The sequence below is a fragment of the Hippopotamus amphibius genome, chromosome 8 (assembly GCF_030028045.1).
Source record: "Hippopotamus amphibius kiboko isolate mHipAmp2 chromosome 8, mHipAmp2.hap2, whole genome shotgun sequence".
In the NCBI taxonomy this organism is placed as follows: domain Eukaryota; kingdom Metazoa; phylum Chordata; class Mammalia; order Artiodactyla; family Hippopotamidae; genus Hippopotamus; species Hippopotamus amphibius.
The window spans coordinates 20,511,790-20,533,428 of NC_080193.1; the positions used below are offsets into that span (position 1 = coordinate 20,511,790).

Here is a 21,639-nt window from a genome sequence, read left to right on the forward strand (position 1 = left end):
GATGGACTCCACCTGGGAAGGTCAGTGAAGACAAGCCTAGGTCTCCGTAATGAACAGTCACTAAGGCAGAGGACGCAGGGCCCGAATCCTGCAGGGCCTTGTACAAGCAGAGGAATCTTCTTTCAGATTCCATAAGGAAGGAACAACCAAGATCAAGAGAAACCAAGTGACTTAGTGAACCTGGTACAGACCTTACGGGACAACAAGGCTTGGAACCTTGACTCCCAGTCCAGTTCTCTACCCATTGCCTCCCACACACAAGGTGAGTGCAGGAGGCCAAAGAGAGAAGCCCATTCCACACCCAGTGCCCAGAGAGCCCAGAGTCGCCCAGAGTCTGTGCCTGGCAGTCGTCATAGCAGAGCATGTACCATCCTAGTCATTTGGCAAGTCACTCCCTACAAGAAAAACAGCCCCTCCTAACTCACTGTGTTTCTCTCCACAAAGGGAGAGGGCTGGGAATCTCCTCCGATCACAGAAGAATTTAACAGGGACCATCCAGGAGTCAGATAAGCTCAGGTCCCAGAGGCAAGCTGGGGAGGGACTTCTACTCCATCCAGACACTGATGCTGACTGCACACAGGGTGCTGACCCAGGGTGGGGGACCAGGGATGGATCAAACTCCACCCCGTCCTCCATCCTCCAGGAGCTCACAATCTAGCAGGGGAGATAAGCCAGCCACAAAAGTAACTATAAAACAAGGCAGGCGGTGATAAGAGTGACACAAGGGACACAGATAAGGTGCAGTGGGAGTTCAGAGCAGAGATGAGTCACACTGGGGGCTTGGCCGTAGGGGAGATTCAGATGAAGGGGGGGCATTTGCTCCATTCCCCTCAGAAAGGGTGGGAGGTCTAGCCTATCAGCCCCAGTTGACTTCCAGGTGGCGGCTGGGGAGAGAGCTATCAGTGGACCAAGAAAGATGCTCTGAGGAGGTCCCCTCTGAAGAATCCCAGTTCTGGAGGGGAGGAGGCAGGCAGGCCTGAGACTTTGGAGAACTGCCCCAGCCCATATTTCAGAGGTAGGGAGAGGAGTGTAGGATGAGGAATCTAGAATTTACGCAGGGGCAGCACAGAGCTAGATTTGCCTTGAAATGACATTTGCCTAGCAAACACACTCTATGTACTTAGAATGTGCATTTGAGGTTTCCCGGGGGGGATTAGCTACACGTTATTGGGGGGGGGGGGCACAAGAGTTTTCCTCTCCCCAAGTCACCCATCAGCCCTGCCCCTGATAAGGGGGGTAGGGAGGAAGCTGGCTGCTCTGAGACTGAGCTGGCACCTCAGGTTACAACAGGAAAGGGAGACTCACAGGATGGAGATGGACCAGATTTTCCTCCAGCGAGGGGGTCACCGGGAGCACTTCTTCCAAGTCCTGGCCCCTTCTCTGAGGGCCACACCCCGGGCTCAGGCCCCGGACAGCCACCCTGCCAGGGCAGGGCTGGAGGGCTGTCGTGCTGGAGGCGGGAAGCGCAGAGGGCTTCGGCCACCACTTCCTCCCGGCCCCTTCCTCACGAGCGCGGGCCGGCCCGGGCAGGCCCAGCCCTGCACACACACCTGCCCCTTGGCCGCCGCGACACTTGTCACTGGGGGAGGGGAGTCCTCCGCGCCCCAGCCGGAACCGACGGAAATTCGGAATCAGCATTGGGGGCCCGCCTGAAGCGGAGGGCCAGCGCCTCCGGGGGGGGGCCCGGCCGGGGGCGATTTCCTGAGCCCGGGTCCCCGCGCGCCCGGTCGGGATCCCCGCGCGCCACACCCTCCTCTCCGCGCGGGGCGGTGGGGCCCGGGTCTCCCCACCCTTCCCTCCCGCCGGCCGGGAGGGCGGGCCGGGGCCTCCGGGAGCCGCCGCCCGGCCGGGGTCCCCGCCCCGCGCCCGCCTCCCCCGCCTCCCCGCCAGGGCTCAACGCGGGCCTGAGGAGGGGGCCCGGTCGCGCCGCCTTCCGGCCGGGCCGCGGAGACACTCACCCCGCTCCGCGCGGCGCGGCTCCGTCCTCTTCGGCCGCACTGGGCCGCCGCTGCCTCACGCCGCCCGGGAGGCGCCGGCCCCGCGGCCCCCGCCCGGCCGGCTGCGCCCCGCGGCTCCACGCGCCGCCGCCGCCGCCGCCGCCGCCTCCTCCAGCTGGCCCCGGGCGAGCGGCCGGGCTCCCGCGGGCATGCTCCCCGGCCGTCGGCGGGCGGGCGCACGTGCGGGCCGCCGCGGGTCTCGGCGCTTGGAGCGCGGGCCGCGGGCGGACGAGGAGGCGGCGGCCGGCGGGGCGCGGGGCCGGGCGCGCCCGCGGACCGGCCTGACAGCTCTACGCCGCGGCGCCGCCGTGCCCCGCGCGCCCCAGCGGCCGCTGCTGCCCGTGCGCGCCGGGCCCGCCTCGCATTCCCTCACTCGGCGGCGGGCCTGCGCCTCCGTCAGGCCGCGCGGGGAGCCGCCCGCCGCCTCCGCCCGCCCCGAGGGCCGGCCTCCGCCCGGAGGAACCGGCAAACTTGGCGGCTCCGCTCGGGCGCCGGGCCCGCCCTCGTCCCGGCGACCCCCGAAGGCCCGGGGCTCGCGTCCACGCAGGAGGCCCCGGCAGCGGGACCCGGCCCACGACCCCGCGGCCCTTCTAACACCGTCAGCCTGGCTTGTCGAGAGGCTCGCTAAGAGAGGGGAGGGGAAGGGACCGAGCAGACCTGCAGAAATTGGCGAGAGGGAAAAAAAAAAAAAGTTCTTCGGGAGTAAAACGACAAGTCAAGGGGAACGGACTGCGGAAGACTTCAGAAGGCATTTGGAATGTGTGGACAAACCAAAGGTAGCTAATTGAAGTCCAAACCTTGATGCTGGGTACTTGTATCATTACCCACCCGATTTGCAGAAACGGGCATCGAGGAGTTCTCTCCTCAGGACACCAAATATGGTCTCGACCAAAAAATGAAAATGCTCTTTGGTCACCAGAAGTCGTGGGAGTAACCGTAGCGAGAGGGTAAGTTCTAGTCCCTGACTTCAAGAAGGAACTGGCAGAGGGTCAGAAATAGCTTCCTCTTGTTCCCTCCTGACTGGATGCTCCAGTTGGACCAAGAGGGTACTGAGTGAAGTTTAAAAGAAGTCAAGAAGTATATATTTAGATTGAGCAAGGATGGCCTTGTTTGCCAAAATCTGAAGTAACTGAATTAAACAGCGCACCCAAAACCTAGGGGTAGTTTACCTATCACTAACTACTGCCTTATAAGGTTCAGAGGAGTCAGGGAGTGCTTTCCCCTGCAAGGGCAAGTGCAGGCTCAAGGTAAAGCCGTCCAAGACGAGTTCAGATCAAGTCAGAGAGAGAACAACCCCGACCAAAGGCTGGCCCATCTCCGTGGACACTGAACGGGCCAGGAGACAGGAGAGCCATCGTAACTCGCCTCGCCTCAAAGCACCTTCCTTCTGATGAACACACTGAGCTAAGTGAAGCGGTCCCCATAAATGCTAAACCCTCAGCTCCCTCCCTCCACCAAGACCCATGAAAGGTTTTCAGCCCCAAGTGCTGTTCTGAGCCATCCAGGGATTGAGTCATCCTCTGTCTCCTGCACAAGCGTCCTCCTTGCCTGAGGACCCATGGAAGCCAGACTGGATGACAGACCCTTTTGCTGCTACTTCTCCCTGTACGTCTGTCTGCTTTGACCTAATAATGAAAGTCAAAATTAAAAAAAAAAAAAAAAAGGGTTTTCAGAGCATATAGATCTCCAGAATGAGACTCTTTGCCTGTAGGCCTGTCAGAACAGACCTGGACAGCTGCCACTGTAACCCTGAAATGAATGCCCTCAGACTAGTAACTTGGAAGACTTAACACGGTTAAAAACCAGATCCCACAGTTAGCTGGTAGGAATAAATACACTAATATCACAAATATTCGTATCCACAAATATTTATTGAGTACCTGTGTGCATGAATGGAGAAGAGCTGGTCCCTGCTCTCATAGAGCTTACAATTTCATTACTCCAGCATTTGACTAGATTTAAAAACTGCAACAAGCACTGGTCTTTGTCTAATGTCAGCAGCATTACAGGAAGCAAATTTCTCACATTATATTGGTCACTGTTACAGTGAAATTGTGAATAAAACATTATCTTCGAAGTCTATAGTCATAGTGATGACATGGCACATAATGTCCCGCAAATGCAAATTTATGGCTTGATTCCTCCTATTTGAGAGGGGTCTATTGAAATAAAACAAATTAAAAGGGGAAGCTCAATAACACAGGTCCTAAGAATACTGGCGTAGTTTAATACATTATTAAACTGCCACAGAACTCTTGGCAAGGCAGGAAATTATTTCCTGCAAAATTTGTACAATATAATTGGTTTAATCAGACCTGCAAATCTCATAACCATGTACAGTCACTCGTGATGCGTAGGGTAAATAAGATTTACCTTTATGATTCCTAAAGGGCTCTAGGTATGTATTTACTTTTTAAAGCTTCTTAAAGATTCACAGCACTAGTGGCACACTAAAATTTAGTGAAAACTGCTTTTGAGATATCTAAAAATTAAAATGACAAAGATGTCTAACTTTTCTACACATATTAAGTACAGAGTTCAGAATTCAAATAGCATTCAGCAAAGCACCTGGCTTTTCTGAGTTAAAAAGGGGAACAAATTTTGGTTTCTTATCAAACTCCAAAAGCAAATCCTAATCTTCACATAGATCTTCAAGGGCTCTGTGGCAGCCACTTCCTTCATGTGGTCCTGCCTCACAGGTCAGCACCTTTAGAAGTCTCATTATGGAACATTCAAAGGAGCAATTATTTGATTATATTGGCAATACTTTTTTTTTGGTAAAACAGCCTATATCAAATAATCCCCAAATACCTATTTTACTTAAGATTACAGGACTTCTGAACTTATGCTAGACAGGTTATTAATTACTCATTAAAAAAACACACCAGAGGGAAGCCAACTTAAACTCCAAGAAAGCTCCATTTTTGCAAAAAGATGGAGAGAACATCTTAGACCACTAACAAATGGCAACCAACCCAAGGCAGTTTTTAAGTCAATTGCTGGGGACACAATCTACTTTTCTAAAAAAGCATTGAAATCACTACTTCAAAAGCCTATTTAATAACCCAGAAGGAATCTGAAATGTACTATTTATCGCAAACTTACTAGACACCAGGCACTTTACATAATCTCCCACAATGGAAGGAAGCTGCTTATCTTATCTTCACGTGGAGGAAGGCAGGCCTGTGCAGGGTGTGACCCAGGTCTGTCTGGCTTGCCTGTCCCCTGCCCAGCTGCTGCAGTCCCAGTGCTGCCTAGTAGCTACCTGGGATCCTCGAAGGACAGAGGACGTGCCCTCCTACCTCAGAAGGCTTTTCAGGGGAAGGAAGGCGGTAGGTCCAGAGGAAAGGAGAGCAGTAACTCTTACCTGCATTTTTAAAAGGCAATTCCCAGAAGTGGAAGATTCACTTAGGTTTTTTACTAACTGCAGCTCAGCCCCAGCCAGTAACAAAAGCAGTTTACCTCCCTGGGATAACAGCTTGCCACCTTTCCAGCTCTTACATTGTTTTTAAATGGAGTATTTGTATCTTAAGCATTACCAAAGGGAAAGATGGCTGGAAGGATTTTCCTTGGTGTCCCTCTTCACAGCTACAAAGAAAAATTTTTTTTTAATTTTAAATAAGTGACTGATACTTCCAATCTATTACATAAGTCACAAATCAAAGTGTTTTCCGAGAAGTACAGAAGACATTTTAACAGGGCTTAAGATTGGAATAAAACTACTAAGAAGATAACTCCCTGACAATATAAAACTCTAATCTCCTCTGAAATGGCAATCTCCTATTCTTAAGAATGCAACAGACTTTACAATAAAAGTAGGGAACAATGAAACATCCTAACAATTTTCAAGTTAATTTTTAATGTCATGTATAGGAACACATTAAAGGGAATATTATCGGGAAAGTCAATCCCTTTATTAAGTCTTGACACAAGCTATACTGGAGCTTGATTAAAAAGAACATTTTCTTCACTATAACCAGGAGATTAAAAAGAAAAAAAAAAAAAAGACTAGAAAAAAATACCAAGAATAAGGCACTTGATTCTGCTGATGAGTAACTGATTTGCCGGAGGTCTTCAACAGGTTGCAGAAGTTGGGAGCAAAGGTTTGATTCACGGAGAGGAAGGAGCAAGAGAGGCCGCTGTCAGGCGGCCCACTTGCTGAGAATCCCCGAGCTGAGCAGCCTGCGGGCACCAGGCCCAGAGCTCAGGCAGGGAAGCTTTGGTGAAGGGTGCTCAAAGATTATCTGAGATCCCTGCTCGAAGGCATACATACACCCTAATGGAATAACGGGTGGCTTGGCTCGATATAACTACATGCTATTAAGAGCCACAGAAGAAGGAGAAAAAGTTCAAAAGTAAACCAACTTTAAAACCCGAGTCAGTGGGAATCAATGTTGAAAGTTTGGAATGAGGCTGTTTGTTTATCAACATGTACCGAGCTTGAATACGTGGGCACTGGGTTCTGACTGGCCACCAAAAGGTGGGCAGCTAAGCAGCCTGGACCTGGCTAGCAGTCAGGACCTCTACCTGCTATGTTCCTGATCAGATTGCAGCCTCCTGCCTATGTGCTACTTCTGAGAGCCAGGAGGCACTACAAGGAGGCATGCAAGGAGCCCTCCAGCAAGACCATGTGCAAGGCACCGAGCTCTATCTAGACACATTCCCTGCCTAGTAACAAGCTCTGATCTCAGCCTACCTTACAGCAGCTACTATGGGAGTATTTATTTTTCTTTTTGGCGGGGGTGGAGAGGGGTTAAAAACGTCTTCACAACTATCTGACAGCTGAGGCCATGTACACTGAGGAAACTGGGGCTGCTCTTACAAGCTCACTGGGTGGTGGCCTGTATTTCATCAAAGCTTTACCACCTCATTGTCAAGCGTGGGACACTAGTTACATTCAGAATGATAGGCTTCTAGCTACAACTCCCCAATTGTTAAACTTTTTCTGAAAAGTACTACATATATCACAAAATTAGAGAATTACATCTCTATCATTTTTCTTTCTTACAAATAATGTTTAAGGGAAACAAAGAGATATTCTTACTTTCAAAGCTTCCCAATAAGCAATATTCCATTATTTCCAATATTTTTATTATTGACTATTCTAATATTCACTCTTAAGACATGTTTCAAACAGGAATTACATTACTATTTTTAAAAAACTTCAACCCAACTAAATCCAGGGTATGCTGTAATTTTTTTTTTTTTTGCATTCAGCATGTATTAGTCTATCATCATGGAAGCTGTTCTTAAGCATTTATTTAAAAACAATATTCACAATGTAGAACAAGTTTATAAAATTGGTGTTCAAAGTTAACTGTAAAAGGATAACACTATTTGTTTAGAAACAAAGCTGCCTCCCCTGTTTACATTTCCTTATTCTTAATATAAATTGGAGACATACTATTTAAAAATAATACTTTTTAAATAGTAAAATATACAAGAGATTCCTGAGCATAACAAAAATATCTTGAAAATATGTGGCCATTTGAAGTATAAAATAGCAAGTGTAAAGAATAGCATGATTGTAAAACTACTGTTTGAAGGCTTATAAACAGTACAAAAGTTGGCCTTTTCTGAGTGCATAATTATACATTAGTGCAAACAAAAATGTCTCAAAATTTAATGGCTACAAATCTCAAAGATTTGCAGAGGTGCGCAAAACATGAAATTTCTTTAATGTCATGCGGACTAAACCCAGCTCTCGATTAATTTTCTCCAAACGATCTTCCAAGGCTTCCTAGGAGAAAATAATAGATTAATTAGAATTCTACATCAAGTTCACCAATTCTGTGATCACCACCAAAATGACTTTTCTTTCAGCAAAAGAGCAAGTATAAACATCAAAAATTACAATTATTTTGGTTTTTACACAAATCGTCATGTACGTTCTTTTAAACTAAACAAAAAATCAACTTTTCAACCATTCAAGATAACTGCTGAGCTTTAAATATTCTCAATATGTTGGATACACTGAGCATGTGGAAATTCTAGCAAACAGCAACACAATACTCTGGAAGGAGAGAATTATTTGACTCTGCTGAACTGAGAACAGTACAAGAGGAACCTAGAAGGTTCTTCACACATTTCGCTAGAAGAAACGGATACATCTGATTGGTGCCATATCCCACTTTCAAGTATATCAAATAACTTCCTACTGACAAAAATTTCTAGGTTAAAAAAAAAAAGGCTGGACGAGACTTTTCTAAGAAACAGATTTCACGAGTCAATGCAACAACTGCTATTTTAAAATAAAGAGTACTACTATTAAATAGTACCTGAAATATATATTCATCATTTTAGATACTTTGTTCAGTATTAACTCCAATGGTATCCTGAAATAAAACTTAAATTTTCTCAACAACTTTAATCATAAAAAAATTACATGTTCATTTTAGAATATTCTGAAGACAGATGAGCAAAAGTAACAACTACTGTTCCTCTTTCCTGTTTTTTTCCTGCACATAGGAACACTATTTTTAAGAAAAATAAAAACAGAATCAACTTCATTTCAGAGTATTTTTCAATTTCACTTTTCTTGTTATGGAATATCCTTTATGACATCATTTTAAATTAATGTGCAATATCCCATCAGATGTACCATATTTAATTAAGAATCTTTTAGTAGAAATTACAGGTATCACAAATAATGCTGCAATATATATTCTGAAATGTATCTCTGCACATACCCTATAAATATTGCCTTAGGAATCATTCCCAAAAGTGAAAACGCAAGGTCCAAAGAAATGTAAAATTTCAAAGCTTTGGATACACATCAAGCTGAAATCCAGAAAGTCTGTGATGCTTTCTCATTCCACCTGCAGTGTACGAGGATAAGCTTTTCCCTAGACCAGGTACTGTTTTTTTGGTTTGTTTTTTGTTTTTTTAATACCTGCCAATGTAACAGTTTAAAAATGATGCTTTTGTTTAAATGTGTGTTTTTTTAATTCGTTGGTGAGGCCGAGCATTTTTCATCTTTTTTGGCCAATTTTACCTTTTTTACTTATGAATCGTAGACAAGCATCCTCAGCCCTTTTTTGCTGCCATTTGTCTTCTTACTGGATTGAAATAGCTTTGACATATAAGAAGAGAACCTGGGGCCCTTTAAGTCTTATTTTAAGAGCTTATCACCATTATGTAAAAAATATATTAAACAAATATTTCAGATACACTTAGAAATAGAGTATCAACAAGTTTTCCTTCTGCCTTTCCAGTAAACGATTTTATTTATTTTCTTTTTGGCTGTACCTTGCAGCATGTGAGATGTTAGTTCCCAAAGCAGGGACTGAATCCATGCCTCCTGCAGTGAAAGTGCAGAGTCTTAACCACTGGACCGCCAAGGAAGTACCCCCAGAAAACTATTTTAAAATGAGTTTCATGTGTTGAGTTTTACAAATTATTGAATAAAAACTTTCAGAACAACAAAAACAATGAAAGTCAGAAAAAAAGATAAGTTAAGGATACAGGCCCTACAAAAAGACGACTGCTCTTTTCTGTGTGTATTTCTTTCCTTCTGGTATCACAGATCAATCCAAAAATGAATTTTTCCTGACATCAAGGCACTGAATAGCCAAAGCATGCAGTTATATAAGAGACATATCCTGGCTGTTATGTTTAAAATGTTACAAAAAGAGATTTAAAATGTCCCATGGTTATATGCATTTTAATTCTCTTCGAAAAGCAACTAAAAGAAATGCACATGGGGGACTTCCCTGGCAGTCCAGTGGTTAAGACTCCGTGCTCCCAATGCAGGGGGCCCGGGTTTGATCCTTGGTGGGGGAACTAAGAACCCGCATGGCACAGCCTAAAAAAAAAAAAAAGATTTAAAAAGAAATGCACATGGGCCACTTTGCCTGCACCATCTCCTGCTCAGTAATGGAATGACATCTCTCTTTTTAACCTCAAATCTATTCCAGCTGCAAAGTGCCACTGTTGTACACGTCTACTAAATGGAAAGGGGTTCAGAAATAAACTGCAGATTGGGGAGGAAAAAACAAACACAAACAGGGAGATTTAATGTGAGAGCCTCAACAATGTAAAATCTGTTAATAGACATATTGTCATTTGCTCCCAAGTTAGTTTCTTGAAAACATGATGGCATGAACACCTTTTTCTTGGAGGTATAAAGGTAAAATCACTTCTTGTTCCTAAAAGCTAGCATGCAGTTATAAAATATGCTATCATTACCAAACACTTCCTGTAAAAGCTAAAAAGTTCTGATCGATTGTTTTGGTGTGCCTAAAAACTGTGATATTAAAAAATCATCATGGTTAAATGGAGCACGGACTAGCATCAAGGCTCCAAAGCAGAGTCAAGCTAAGACACTTCACCTGATTTAATCTTGTCTGCAATGTGATTCGTCCTCCAGTAGAAGGCATTCGGCTTAGTGCTGCCTCAATCTGTTAACACAAAAAAATGTTTAAATAAAAACAGAAGAATTCTAATTACTGGCAGGGAGGTTTATAACAGAATGGAAAGAAAAGACTTCAGCTTAGTATTTTCTCATCCTTCTCAACTTCATATAAGTTTCCTCTGACACAATTAGTAACAACGGCCTGGCTCACATGCGTTTCTAGTGCAGCTTTGTGTGGCATCCACAGTAATTTCCTGGGTTTGACTCAATAATTCCCTTCTGACTATTCCTCAGACATAAACATTAAGTGCAGAAAAAGATTGAAGACATTTTTGTTTGTTTGTTTTTACCTGGTCTTTTTCTTTTGTAAGTTCATCAAAAAACCGTTCCGTTTCAGCTAGGGTCCTAATTTTTGCTGTATACTCAAAATCATTGCCCTGTGGCGCTAGGGAGGCAGGCTTACACTGTTCATAGCTAACTGATTTATTCTTCTCCCAAGCTGATCTCACAGGGACTTTCTTCACTCCATTTGGCAACAGTTCGGGGGAACAGCTATGATTAACGTGGATGTCAGTGGCTTTTTCTGAGTATTTTTTTTCTGTCAGAGAGAAGAGAAATTTCTTTTATTTCTTATCAATTCTTCTAACAGAACATGTACATTCTAAATATGTTACCCAACTTCACTTTCTGGAAGTGGCTGCTACATGGCCAGAAAAAACATAATGAAAAGAGATACGTAATCAATCACATACACTCTGGTTTTTCCCCACAGAATTCTAAAAGCCTTGCCCTCAGTTTGACAATCTTCACAACTTCCCTAAATAAACGTATGCAAACTTTCTGTAAACTTAAAGCAAAAAAAAAAAAAAGTTTCAAAACTAAAACAACACATTTAGTGGACATACACCAACATTACAGAGTTAGTATTTTAAGGGCCTACGCAAGTGATTTCACTTACATTATCTTATAACTTTATTCCAAACTGAAAATACAAATGAGGGAAAAAAATTACCCATAGCCTAAGGTGCATATAAGTTACAGAATATAAAAAACTGGACAGTATGGCCCTGGTAACCATTAACATCCCCTGTACCTCAGTTTCCCAACTTTCCAATGAGGATAACAACATTGACACACAATATGAGCGTCACAAAGGCTTATTTTTAGAGGCCCTTGGGTAAAAAAAAATTTAAGTGCAGGATATAATGACATTTAGAACCTTGAAAAGATACCAGAAACTCACAAAATGAATGACTAAAACCATAATTAATAATCTTTTAGGAAAAGATACCTTCCGAGTCATCTAGAGGAAGAAACTGGAGTTGTTTCCTTGGATTGGGACGTTGTACTGTAGACACAGGAACAGTATCTAAATCATCCAAAAGTATATCAAATCTATTGAATGAAGCAAGTTACTTGTGAGAAAAAAATGTTAACTGATGTTCCCTATCTCCACTAGAAAGATGAGCTGGCATCCAGTTAACTCACATATTCACATAGTTTTAAAAGAGAAAGGTTGTCATATAATTTTTAAAACTGATATTTAATTAATATTTTCTAACACAGAATTATATTTACATACTGGCCACTTAAAGCATTTACCAATACATTATCTCGTCTGATCTTTATAACAACCGTACGAAATAAGTAGGTAGGCATTATTATTCCCGTTTTACAGAAGAGGAAACTGAGGTTCAATGTGCTCCAGTAATTTTCCCTGAGAGCCTGACGGAGGCGGGCCACCAGCTCTCCTGTCTTAGCCTTCAGTGGTCTTCCCACCACAGCACAACACTGCTGACCACACTTAAGAGAGAACAACTTTCTCAGGAGCACAGGTAAACTTACGTTTAGCGCCAGGGCCATACCAGGACAGCCCACTTTCTTGTACAAATGGCCCCCAATTTTCCCTGTATCTTTTACCGTTTCAGGAAAACAAAGAATGATCATTCTATATCCAAAGGCTGGAAGAGGTTCGGAGGCAGTGTTTAAATTTTACAGTAGCTAGTTTACGTAGTTAAAAACTGTTTTCAAGTATTATAGTACTTTTTCATTTTTAGTACATTTATTTAAATCCACAGAATCCCCCTTGACAACTGAAAAACTAGTGATAGCTAGAGGCATAAGTTGACATTAAAAAAAAAATCAATATTATATATATTTTATTTGACAATTTTAGAGAACTTACCGAATTGGGCTGCTTTCATTTTTGCTAAGTAGATGACTAAATCCTGGGGACAAGTTTTCTTTAGGGGATCGCTTTGGACTATACGCCACAGTCACTGGTGTTAACATAATCTCTCTTTTTGCTACAGAGGAAAACGAAGAGGAGACAGTCTTTTCCTTCTATGTATGTGCCGTGTTGGCAGTTTCTTTTTCAGTACTTTATTTCTGAGAATACATTTTCATTGTAAAACTTTTTGAAAGATAAGTAAGAGTCTATAAAATAAAAATTCATAACCCTAACATCTAGAGGAAACCACTGGTAACATTTCAGTGTATCAGACTGTAGTCGCAGAGCTCTGACTCAAAACTGGTTTTTCAGGATTTTAGAAGTCGACTGGAAATAAGATGGAAACACCAGTGCACTAGTGAACATTCCTAATAACACAGTTATCCACGAATCTCCTCAGCTGTTATGGAAATGGAAATTAAGGATACAGGAACCCAATGCTTAACTTTAAAACCATACTTATAATTGGCTAAAGACAAAGGTGATTAATGCTGAGTAATCTTAGGCAAATACATGAAAAAAAACATCACTTTTCAGGCTAGCTTAATTTGTTTGAACTAATGTTTAATTAGTTGTCAAAATAGACAGTTGAGTTTGTCTCAAAATTGTGAAGCGGTATTAGTTGTAAAACATTTGCAGGACACACAAAAATTTCACTTTGATAAACGGTGAGAATTTCTTCAGTTACAGTCATAGTAACTATACAATCAGTTATTGAACAAGATTGTATTTAGGTATTCTGTGTTCAAAGAACTGTACTAGGTGCTAGGAAGAGTGTAAGGGAGACAGAAAGCGTCAAACAATGTGTATGGCTCAGATGTCACTCTTCTGAGCCCAAGAGACGTGAACCTCTCTTACTTGGAATACTTGATTTACGATTTGAAGGGGGTAAAGATGACGATCTCTGTGAAGAATTAAATCTCTTTTGTCTTTGCTGGGCACCTTTCTCTGGGGACCGACTTGCATTGACTGAAGTGTCAGTTTGTCGAGGATTCATTAATTCTATAACAGAAAAATGTAAAAAAGCAAAAAAACAAAGAAAAAAACCCCCCTAGCTTCAGTTATCTGCCTTTATTAACAGATAGGTACAACAAGCAAGCAATTCTTCTCACTGTCTAGATTATAATGATTATTTGCAAAATGTACCACATTACAATGCAAAAAAAATGATGAAAAATGTGGGAGTTTTTAATGAGTTCATTCTGGTTCTCTGTTTACAATTGGCATTCAAGGTGATTTTTCAAGAGTTTATTTTTAGAAAGCAGGTCACTAATTTATTTACTAGGAGATACTGCTTTGGAAATGCAACGCCAAAGATGTTAATGATGTCATTCATAGGCCCGACCAAGTAAGCACCAGAGAAAGTACAGCTGCCTGGACCTGTGAAAAACACAGAGTTAAACATACTTCTGTCTTACTGATAGATGCTCAGTAACCAAGAAAGGGAGAGTAGGAAATGTGACATCTCACTTTATGAACACCAAATGCCTGTCATAACTTTTTGATGTGCACAAGTAAGATAAACTGATATAGAAAGTTTTCAAATATCCTTAAGAATGTCACATAAATCATTAATAATCAGAACATAATATGTCATTTGCTTTGCATAAAAGGTACATATGTGATAACTGATAAGTTAACAATTAGGGAACTCAGCTGTCTGCAATGGGGCTGAAGCAGCAGGAAAATAAATTTAACTTCTTATTTTATTACTTGACGCATTTCATTTTAAGAAGGTAATATAACTGGGGGAGAAAAGGGAAGAGATCTATATATATTTCTATCAAACAGGGAATAAAATACTTACTATTTAAGGTGTCCTCTTTCTCTGTCTGTGTGCCCCAATTTTTAAATACTTTTTCTTCATCAAGTTCTTTCAAAGCTTTCATGATTGGTGTGTCTGAAGTCTCTCTTTGTTTTTTTATCAATAAACTTGTTGATGTACTTCCAGGTGAAGGATCCTTTTCCAGAGGAGAATGGTACCTTAAATAATAATTGTAAGACACACGGTGCTATGAACTGAATATTTTTGTTTCCCCAAAATTGTTACGTTGAATGTGATTCTGATGATGAATTCCCACCCTCACCTCTTGGGGGTGATTAGCTTTTGAGGAGATCATGAGGGTGAAGCCCCATGCTGGGATCAGCGCCCTTATAAAAAGAGGAAGAGACAGCTTGATCTCCCCCTGCACACACGCACCAAGGAAAGGCCATGAGAGGACAAAATCAGGACCCAACCACGCTGGCACCCTGATCTCAGACCACCCACCTCCAGAACCGTAGGCCATAATTGCCTATTGCTTAAGGTGCCCAGTCAAAGGTAATTCATCACAGCAGCCTGAACTAAGACAGTTTACTGGGATCACCAGGTGAATAACATGAGGGTTGACAGTTACTCCACAATGAATATTTGCTTTACAAGGCAAATCAATAAAACTGAGCCTGTATGTAACAGACCAGCGCCTCCAGTCCTTTCCTCAGCCTAGCGCATACAGAGATACAATATTTACGTGGCACTCTGGAGTGAATGAGCGAGGCTGCTCCAGGGATCGGCCAGCCCAAGGGTGAGGAGCACTCTCCTGTCCTAACTGCAAGCCCGTGCACAGGGCACAGGTGGAGACAGCTCTGCATGGCCTACGAAAGGAAAGCTTCCTAAAAGCACTAGCCTTTCAGAGTAAAATAAAAATCAGATCCTCAAAATTAAGACATGAAAGGAACAAGGAGATGGCTTTTTATACCTTCCTGAACTTTGAAAGCAACTGCAACCTCAAAAAAAAAAAAAAAAAAAGAAAGCAACTGAAACCTCTAAGAAAACCTAACAGTCCCTAAATATGATCTTTGACGGAGTTGTCTCACCCGGGGAGGCAGGTGTCCTCCGGCTGGCTGTCCACCTTGCTGTCCCGCGTGTCCAGAGGCTGCCCAGTGAAGATGGAGTGCTGCGCTCCCGGGATCAGCCACTTCCGCCGGCTGACGTCAGAGCTGGCCAGCGTGCTGTGAGGACGAGAAGTGTTCTCAGGCACTGTAAGGTCTGAGCTCCAGTTTAGACTGAGCACATATAGAAGATAATCTGCTCTGAAATACTATTTCCACATTTACACAGGAACTTAAAAACCACATAGAACAATCTTATTCTAGCTATATGAACCCTATTTTACGCTTTTCAGCTCCAACTGAATTGTTATTTTTGGTTTCGGAAGAACAGTCAAAATTCAGGTACTCTCACATGCTCACGGCTCTGAATACCTCCGCACTTAACACCCCTTATGCTCCACGGAGCTCAGGGCCCAGAGATGAAGCAAGAGCGCCCTTCCTCTCCCCCCAAGACCAGCACTGCCCACAGAATTTTCTGTGAAGACAGACCTCCACCTGCACAGTCCAATACCAGAGCCACCATCACACACCATGAGCTCGTGAACACTTGCAAGGCAGTTAGATTTAAACAGCTCTGTGGCGACCGGCACTGCTGGACTGAACGGTGCAGTTCTAGACCATGACATTACTCCCCCAGTACTGTGAAGCTGGCCCATCTGAGACTCACCCCACCATACACTCTGGCCATTCAAGGCCTCATCCTCCCCACACCGCCTCCTGCCCTCATCCTGGGTGCCCTCCACATGCCCACAGGAGCTGCTCCAACCTCCCACCCAACCTCCCCCAACGATGCAACTCTCTTCCTCAGTTGCCCCTTCAGAGGATGCTCACTGGATTTCATCACCCCAGAGAAGACAGCCCCCTTCAGAAATCAAACCTCCAAAGATCCTTCTGGCTCCCGTGCTCGAGCAGCCCCACAGCGCTCTCACCGCGAGGCCCACGACCCTGGGCCTCCCCTTCCCTGTGCCCCTCCCAGCTTTCCAGCTCCTCTTTACCACCCCGCCCACCCCACCTCCCACCCCACCCCTACCCGGCAGCACACACCCCTGATAATCATTACTCATTTACTGGGCCCCCTTCCCTGCTCACTTTCCACTGCACCTGACTGGCAGCAAAACCTAAGCCTGTTTGACTACAATGATCTCACTTTTCTTTGGTGTCTGTATTCCTACAGTTGAGCTTTGCTGGAAAAAAAGCTGACCAGCTGTGTAGACCAGGGTATCATCACAGAATCACTATCGCTATCTCAAGTGGACGCCCGTCACTGGCTGCCAACACATCTTTCCATAATCAAGGCACTCCAATTCCCCAATATGACTATCTGACACCCTCTCCACTCTCCTCAAGCCTCTCACCCCAGCCTTGACTGTCAGGTGATAATCTCTCATCACACTCGAGAGAGAAAACAGAAACCACGGGACGGGAACTCCCATCGCCCTCTCTCTGCTCCCTTACAAAACCAAACTTTTTAAGAGTTGTGTCTTTTACCTATTTCCATTTCAGCTCCCAGTCACTTCTTTTCCTCTCAATTTTTAAATTAAGAATCATTTCAAACATTCTTAGAAAATTACAGAGAGTACTATAACACACACTCACCCATACTTAGTTTTAACAAATGCTAACATCCAACCATATGTGTTTTTAATTGTAAGACATAAATAGCATATATATGGTTGCTTGCATTTTTAAAACTACATAAAGGGCACAATGTACACATCCTTTTAATGCCGAGTGGTATCTCATTCCTGTTTTCATTTACAGCTTCCTGATTATTAGTGAAATGAGCATCTTCTCATTTTCATTAGCCACTTAGGTTTCTTTTTCTGTGAACAGCTTGTTCATATTCTTTTATCACTTTTTTATTGAGGAGATTCTCTTTTCTTACTGTTTTGAAGAAGTTCTTTATATTCTGGATCCTAATCCTTTATTGGTTCCTGTTCACTTTAAAAATGTAACATAGTTCAAGCATGAAGACATCCAGATGATACTCAGGTACCAACCATCCCGCTTTATAAAAATCCAGATTCTCTGCTGTTGTATCTTTAGAATTCTAAAGAGCGGAACACTACAGATACCACTGAAGTCCCCTGTGTACCTCTCCAACCTCATTCTTCCTGAAAGCAACCATTCACACTAAATTTGTGTTCAATACCCCAAGTGCTTTTACACTTTCACTACATCTATATGACCCATAAGATCTGTAGAGCTGATTTACATGCTAAAGGCGATATAACTAGTATCTGATTTCTCCTACAACTAGTTTTTTGTTGTCATTCCATATTATGTTCTTAAGATTAAACCATGTTGACAGGCTAGTTATGGGGTTGGCAAATTTGCTGAGTAAAGAGCCAGATAATAAATATATTAGGTGTTATGGGCCAGACAGTATCTGTCACAGCTACTCAAATTTGCCATTATAGCACATAGCAGCTATAGATGATACACAAATGAATAAGCTTAGGTGTGTCCCAATAAAACTTTATTTATGGACACTGAAAGTTAAATTTCATATAACACATGTTATGAAATACTACTAATTTTTTTTTTCAAACATTTGAGAAAAAAATCATTCTTTGCTCACAGGCCTTACAAAAACAGGTGGTATGGGAATTCTCTGGCAGTCCAATGGTTAGGACTCCATGCTTTTGCTGCCTGTGGGCCTGGGTTCAATCCCTGGTCAGGGAACTAAGATCCCACATGCCGCACAGGCCGGCAAAAAACAAACCAAAAAAACAGGCAGTAGGCTAGATTTGGCTAGGGAGCTGTAGTTGCCAACCCCCAATCTAGTCTGTGCAACGCTGAGCAGTACTATGCATGGATGTATCACAATGTACTGACGTTCCAGCTGTTAGATGCCTAGGTTGTTGTCATTCACCCCTCAATACATTCACAACTGGCTTCCGCTTCTATCGCTCTATGCGAATTGCTCTCCAGGTCATCAGGAGCCTCCAGCCTGCAAATCCAACAGAGCCTCAGTCTTCACCTCACTGGCTCTCTCAACAGCGGCTTCAGTCTTCCTCCTGGTTTTCTAGCAGCTCTATCTCAGGTTCCTTTGCCAGCTCCTTCTCTACCCAACACCAAAACACTGGGGTTCTTTAGAGCTTTGTCCTGGGCTCACTTCTCACTAAACACACCCATCCTTAATAGCTTTAAGCCCTATCTAGAAAGATGACTCCAATATTTATAACTCCAGCTTTATTTCTGCACTTCAAATGGAAATTTATCATCACCTGCTTGATTTCCACTTGGAATTCACATGAATCTCAAACTAAAATATTCAAGATGGAAATCCTGATCTTTACCCCACGGTCTGCTCTTCCCATCTCTTCCCTGGTTCAGTGTGACACCCTTAGCTGTTCAAGACAGAAACAAACCTGACCTTACCTGACACCTACCTTTCTTACCTTGCCATCCAATTCATAACCATGTTCTGAGGATTCTACTGCCTCCAGAATCTTCTCAAATCCTTCCTGTCTGTCCATTTCTATGGCCACCACCCAGCTAACGCTATCTCTCCTAGTCCTGCAATAGCCTACTTAGTCTCTCTGCTTCTACTCTTTTCCCCTCCTCATGGCAGGTACATTAAAAAAACAGAAATCAGATGACACAATTTTACTATATAAAACCCTTCAAAGGTGTCCCAATGTACTTAGAGTAAAATCCAAACCTGTGACCATGGCTTAGAAAGCTATGTGTGATGGGTCTGTGATTTTATCTGGGGCTACTTTATCCCTTGCTGGGAACAGTCAGGCCACATGAGCCTCCTCTGGGTTGTTCAAACATAAAACTAAGCTCTTCCCTACCTCCGGACTCAGCAAGACCACTGTCTCTGTCTGGAAAACCCTTCCCCTCCACACACCCCCGCCCCGAATGACTCTGCACACAAAGTCCTCCCTGTCTGCTTTCATGTCCTCTCCACAGAAAGGCCTTTCCCTGACTCCAACTTCAGTTCTCCCTTTGGTTCAATCTCAAACATCCGATTTCAGATATTTACATATTTTTCTTTACATATCCGTTATGTCCTACTAAGATTAATTAGTAAACATTTAGAGAAACTTTCTCATTTGACAATTACAACTTAGAAAGGTTAACATCTACAATTTGATCTTTTTCTGATAAAACATCACTATTAAAAAGTTATGATCTACTCATTTAATACTCTTTATTTACATCAAAATCACAATAAAAAACAATTCTAACATAAAAAAACTTACTCTGTAAATGTATCATCAAGATAATGCTCTCAGCTTTAACAAAGCTAATCTAGAAAAACTAAAAAGAAAAATCCACACAATCTAATGCAGATCCATCTTCATAAGTCTTTCCATTAACATGGGAATAAAATTTCTGGAAGTTTAGTGCTAAAAGACCTTTTGAGATGTTCCAGCCCAATGTCCTTGTTTTTACTGATAATAAAACTGAGCTCCAAAAAATTAAGTGATTTGCCTAAGGTCACACAACAGTTGGGCACAGTCAAAAACCAGGAAACATCCCAATTCTCCTCACTCCCAATCTGATTCTACTATTCCTTCCTTCTGGTAAATGCCTCTGCATAAGAGCTTCCACGGTATCTAACAGTTAGATGTTTTCACACATCTAAGTTCTGTGATGACATTTAACCGTGTCTTTCTCGTGATTTAGACAGATGAGTGTCTCAGCTCAATTACAGGTGCACCTATTACTACCTTTACAGAGATTAAACAAGGTAACTTACTTGGCACGTGAGGGTCTCGTGGGAGTTTTAGAATTATGACGAAGACTTAACATATTTTCATGCTCTACTTGCTTGACCTGAGCTTCAAGTTTTGAAATTGTTCTAATTCAAAAGCAATAAGATAAATTAAGTACATTTCAACAAGCTTAAAATACAGCTCAACTACAAATTACTTATTTAACAGACACTTCTAGGAAAGGGGTAACAAAAGAGCTGCAAATCCATAAATCTTTTTCATAGTAAAATGCCACATGAAACTTTAAAAGGCTGAACAAAATCAGGGAGAATAAATAGAAACGCAAATGGAAAAAAACTCTACAAAGGAGCATTTCATATGCTACAACTGAAGGAAAAGGGAACAACAAATGCATTTAACACAGCAAGTAAAAAAAAAAATTTAGAAATTTTACTACAGATCAAAACGCAGTATAAATTAAATAAAAATCAAACAAATTTAAGCAATCAAATAAATTGCAATTCTAACATGTTTAATTTAAATATGTATGTATTCATGTGACATATACACAGGTAAGGCTCTCACAAAAGAGGAAGCAGGTTTACCATCCAAAGTGGAGCTATTAACAAGAACTTCCTGTTCTGAACAACTCTCAACCTACAGGCAGCTCATCTGATTCGTGCCTTGTTCAGAATAAAAGCTCACCTTTAAGTTCACCAACAGAAAATACGTACTCTGGCCAATTAATTATTTTGAGGCTATCCTGGCATTCTTTCTGTTCTTTTATAGCTTTGAATATGACTTCATCTCATCTTTTAAACTTCAATTCTTACCTACTCTGTTGCAAGGAAGGTTTGACAAAGAAAGCTCTATCAGGACTGATGCTTTATACCAATCTGATAACAAAACTATCCCTAGAATTGAATGCTTCACAGAAAAGACCTGAGCAGACAAGAAAGCTAGACAGTGTTCCTTGTTCTTCCCTATGAGATGTCTTTTAGAGTGCGATAAAATCTCTAAATAAGGGACATTACTTACCTCCAAATAAAATACAAAAATATACGCTAAAGCCAATTAGAACTATCTAATCATTTGCCATAGGGAGCATTTGTGACACTGTGCCTTACCTAATTGAGCAAATCAGATCACACACACAGTCCCCAACAGGTCTTTAAGAAAGTAGATGACCACAAATACAGGTGTGAATGCTGTTTTCTTTTTGGAGTACAAAAATAATTCAGCGAATTAGACTGCTTCTTAAAATTCTTCTCAGTGATTTAATGTCACCTATGCTAAGTAAATACATAATGTTTGGGGACAGGCACACCTTTCAGGTGTAGCCAACAATATATTCTAATCACTTTAAAATCCTGAGCTAAAATCAAATGTATTTCCAAGTCAAGGAAAGATGAGGATAAAATCTAATCTTAAAATGCTTAAAAATCCTCAAGAAAAACTTTTTCTTCCCCCATCACTTTCAATACAGACACATATTTAAGGGATGAAAGAACAATCGGA

General features: G+C 42.4%; 2 protein-coding genes across 19 annotated transcripts in view; both read right to left on the reverse strand.

Moving 5' to 3' along the window:
* PITPNM2 (phosphatidylinositol transfer protein membrane associated 2) overlaps nucleotides 1–2,095 on the reverse strand; it is a 152,090-nt gene extending 149,995 nt beyond the window's left edge. For 8 of the 12 annotated variants that reach the window (XM_057746653.1, XM_057746651.1, XM_057746649.1 and 5 more), the window contains exon 1: nucleotides 1,959–2,095. The gene's annotated coding sequence lies outside the window, so the exon portion shown is untranslated. The other 4 variants (XM_057746639.1, XM_057746644.1, XM_057746647.1 and 1 more) reach the window with 3 other exon arrangements.
* Nucleotides 2,096–3,863: 1,768 nt separating this feature from the next.
* The window catches only part of MPHOSPH9 (M-phase phosphoprotein 9), a 52,879-nt gene continuing 35,103 nt past the window's right edge, over nucleotides 3,864–21,639 (reverse strand). For 5 of the 7 annotated variants that reach the window (XM_057746086.1, XM_057746084.1, XM_057746083.1 and 2 more), the window contains 9 exons: nucleotides 20,166–20,267; nucleotides 15,437–15,571; nucleotides 14,388–14,563; nucleotides 13,439–13,582; nucleotides 12,536–12,656; nucleotides 11,642–11,745; nucleotides 10,701–10,948; nucleotides 10,328–10,396; nucleotides 3,864–7,737 (listed from right to left, as the gene is read on the reverse strand). In XM_057746086.1, coding sequence (XP_057602069.1) covers nucleotides 7,636–7,737; nucleotides 10,328–10,396; nucleotides 10,701–10,948; nucleotides 11,642–11,745; nucleotides 12,536–12,656; nucleotides 13,439–13,582; nucleotides 14,388–14,563; nucleotides 15,437–15,571; nucleotides 20,166–20,267 — 1,201 coding nt within the window. In that variant the 3' untranslated portion in view covers nucleotides 3,864–7,635. The other 2 variants (XM_057746087.1, XM_057746088.1) reach the window with 2 other exon arrangements.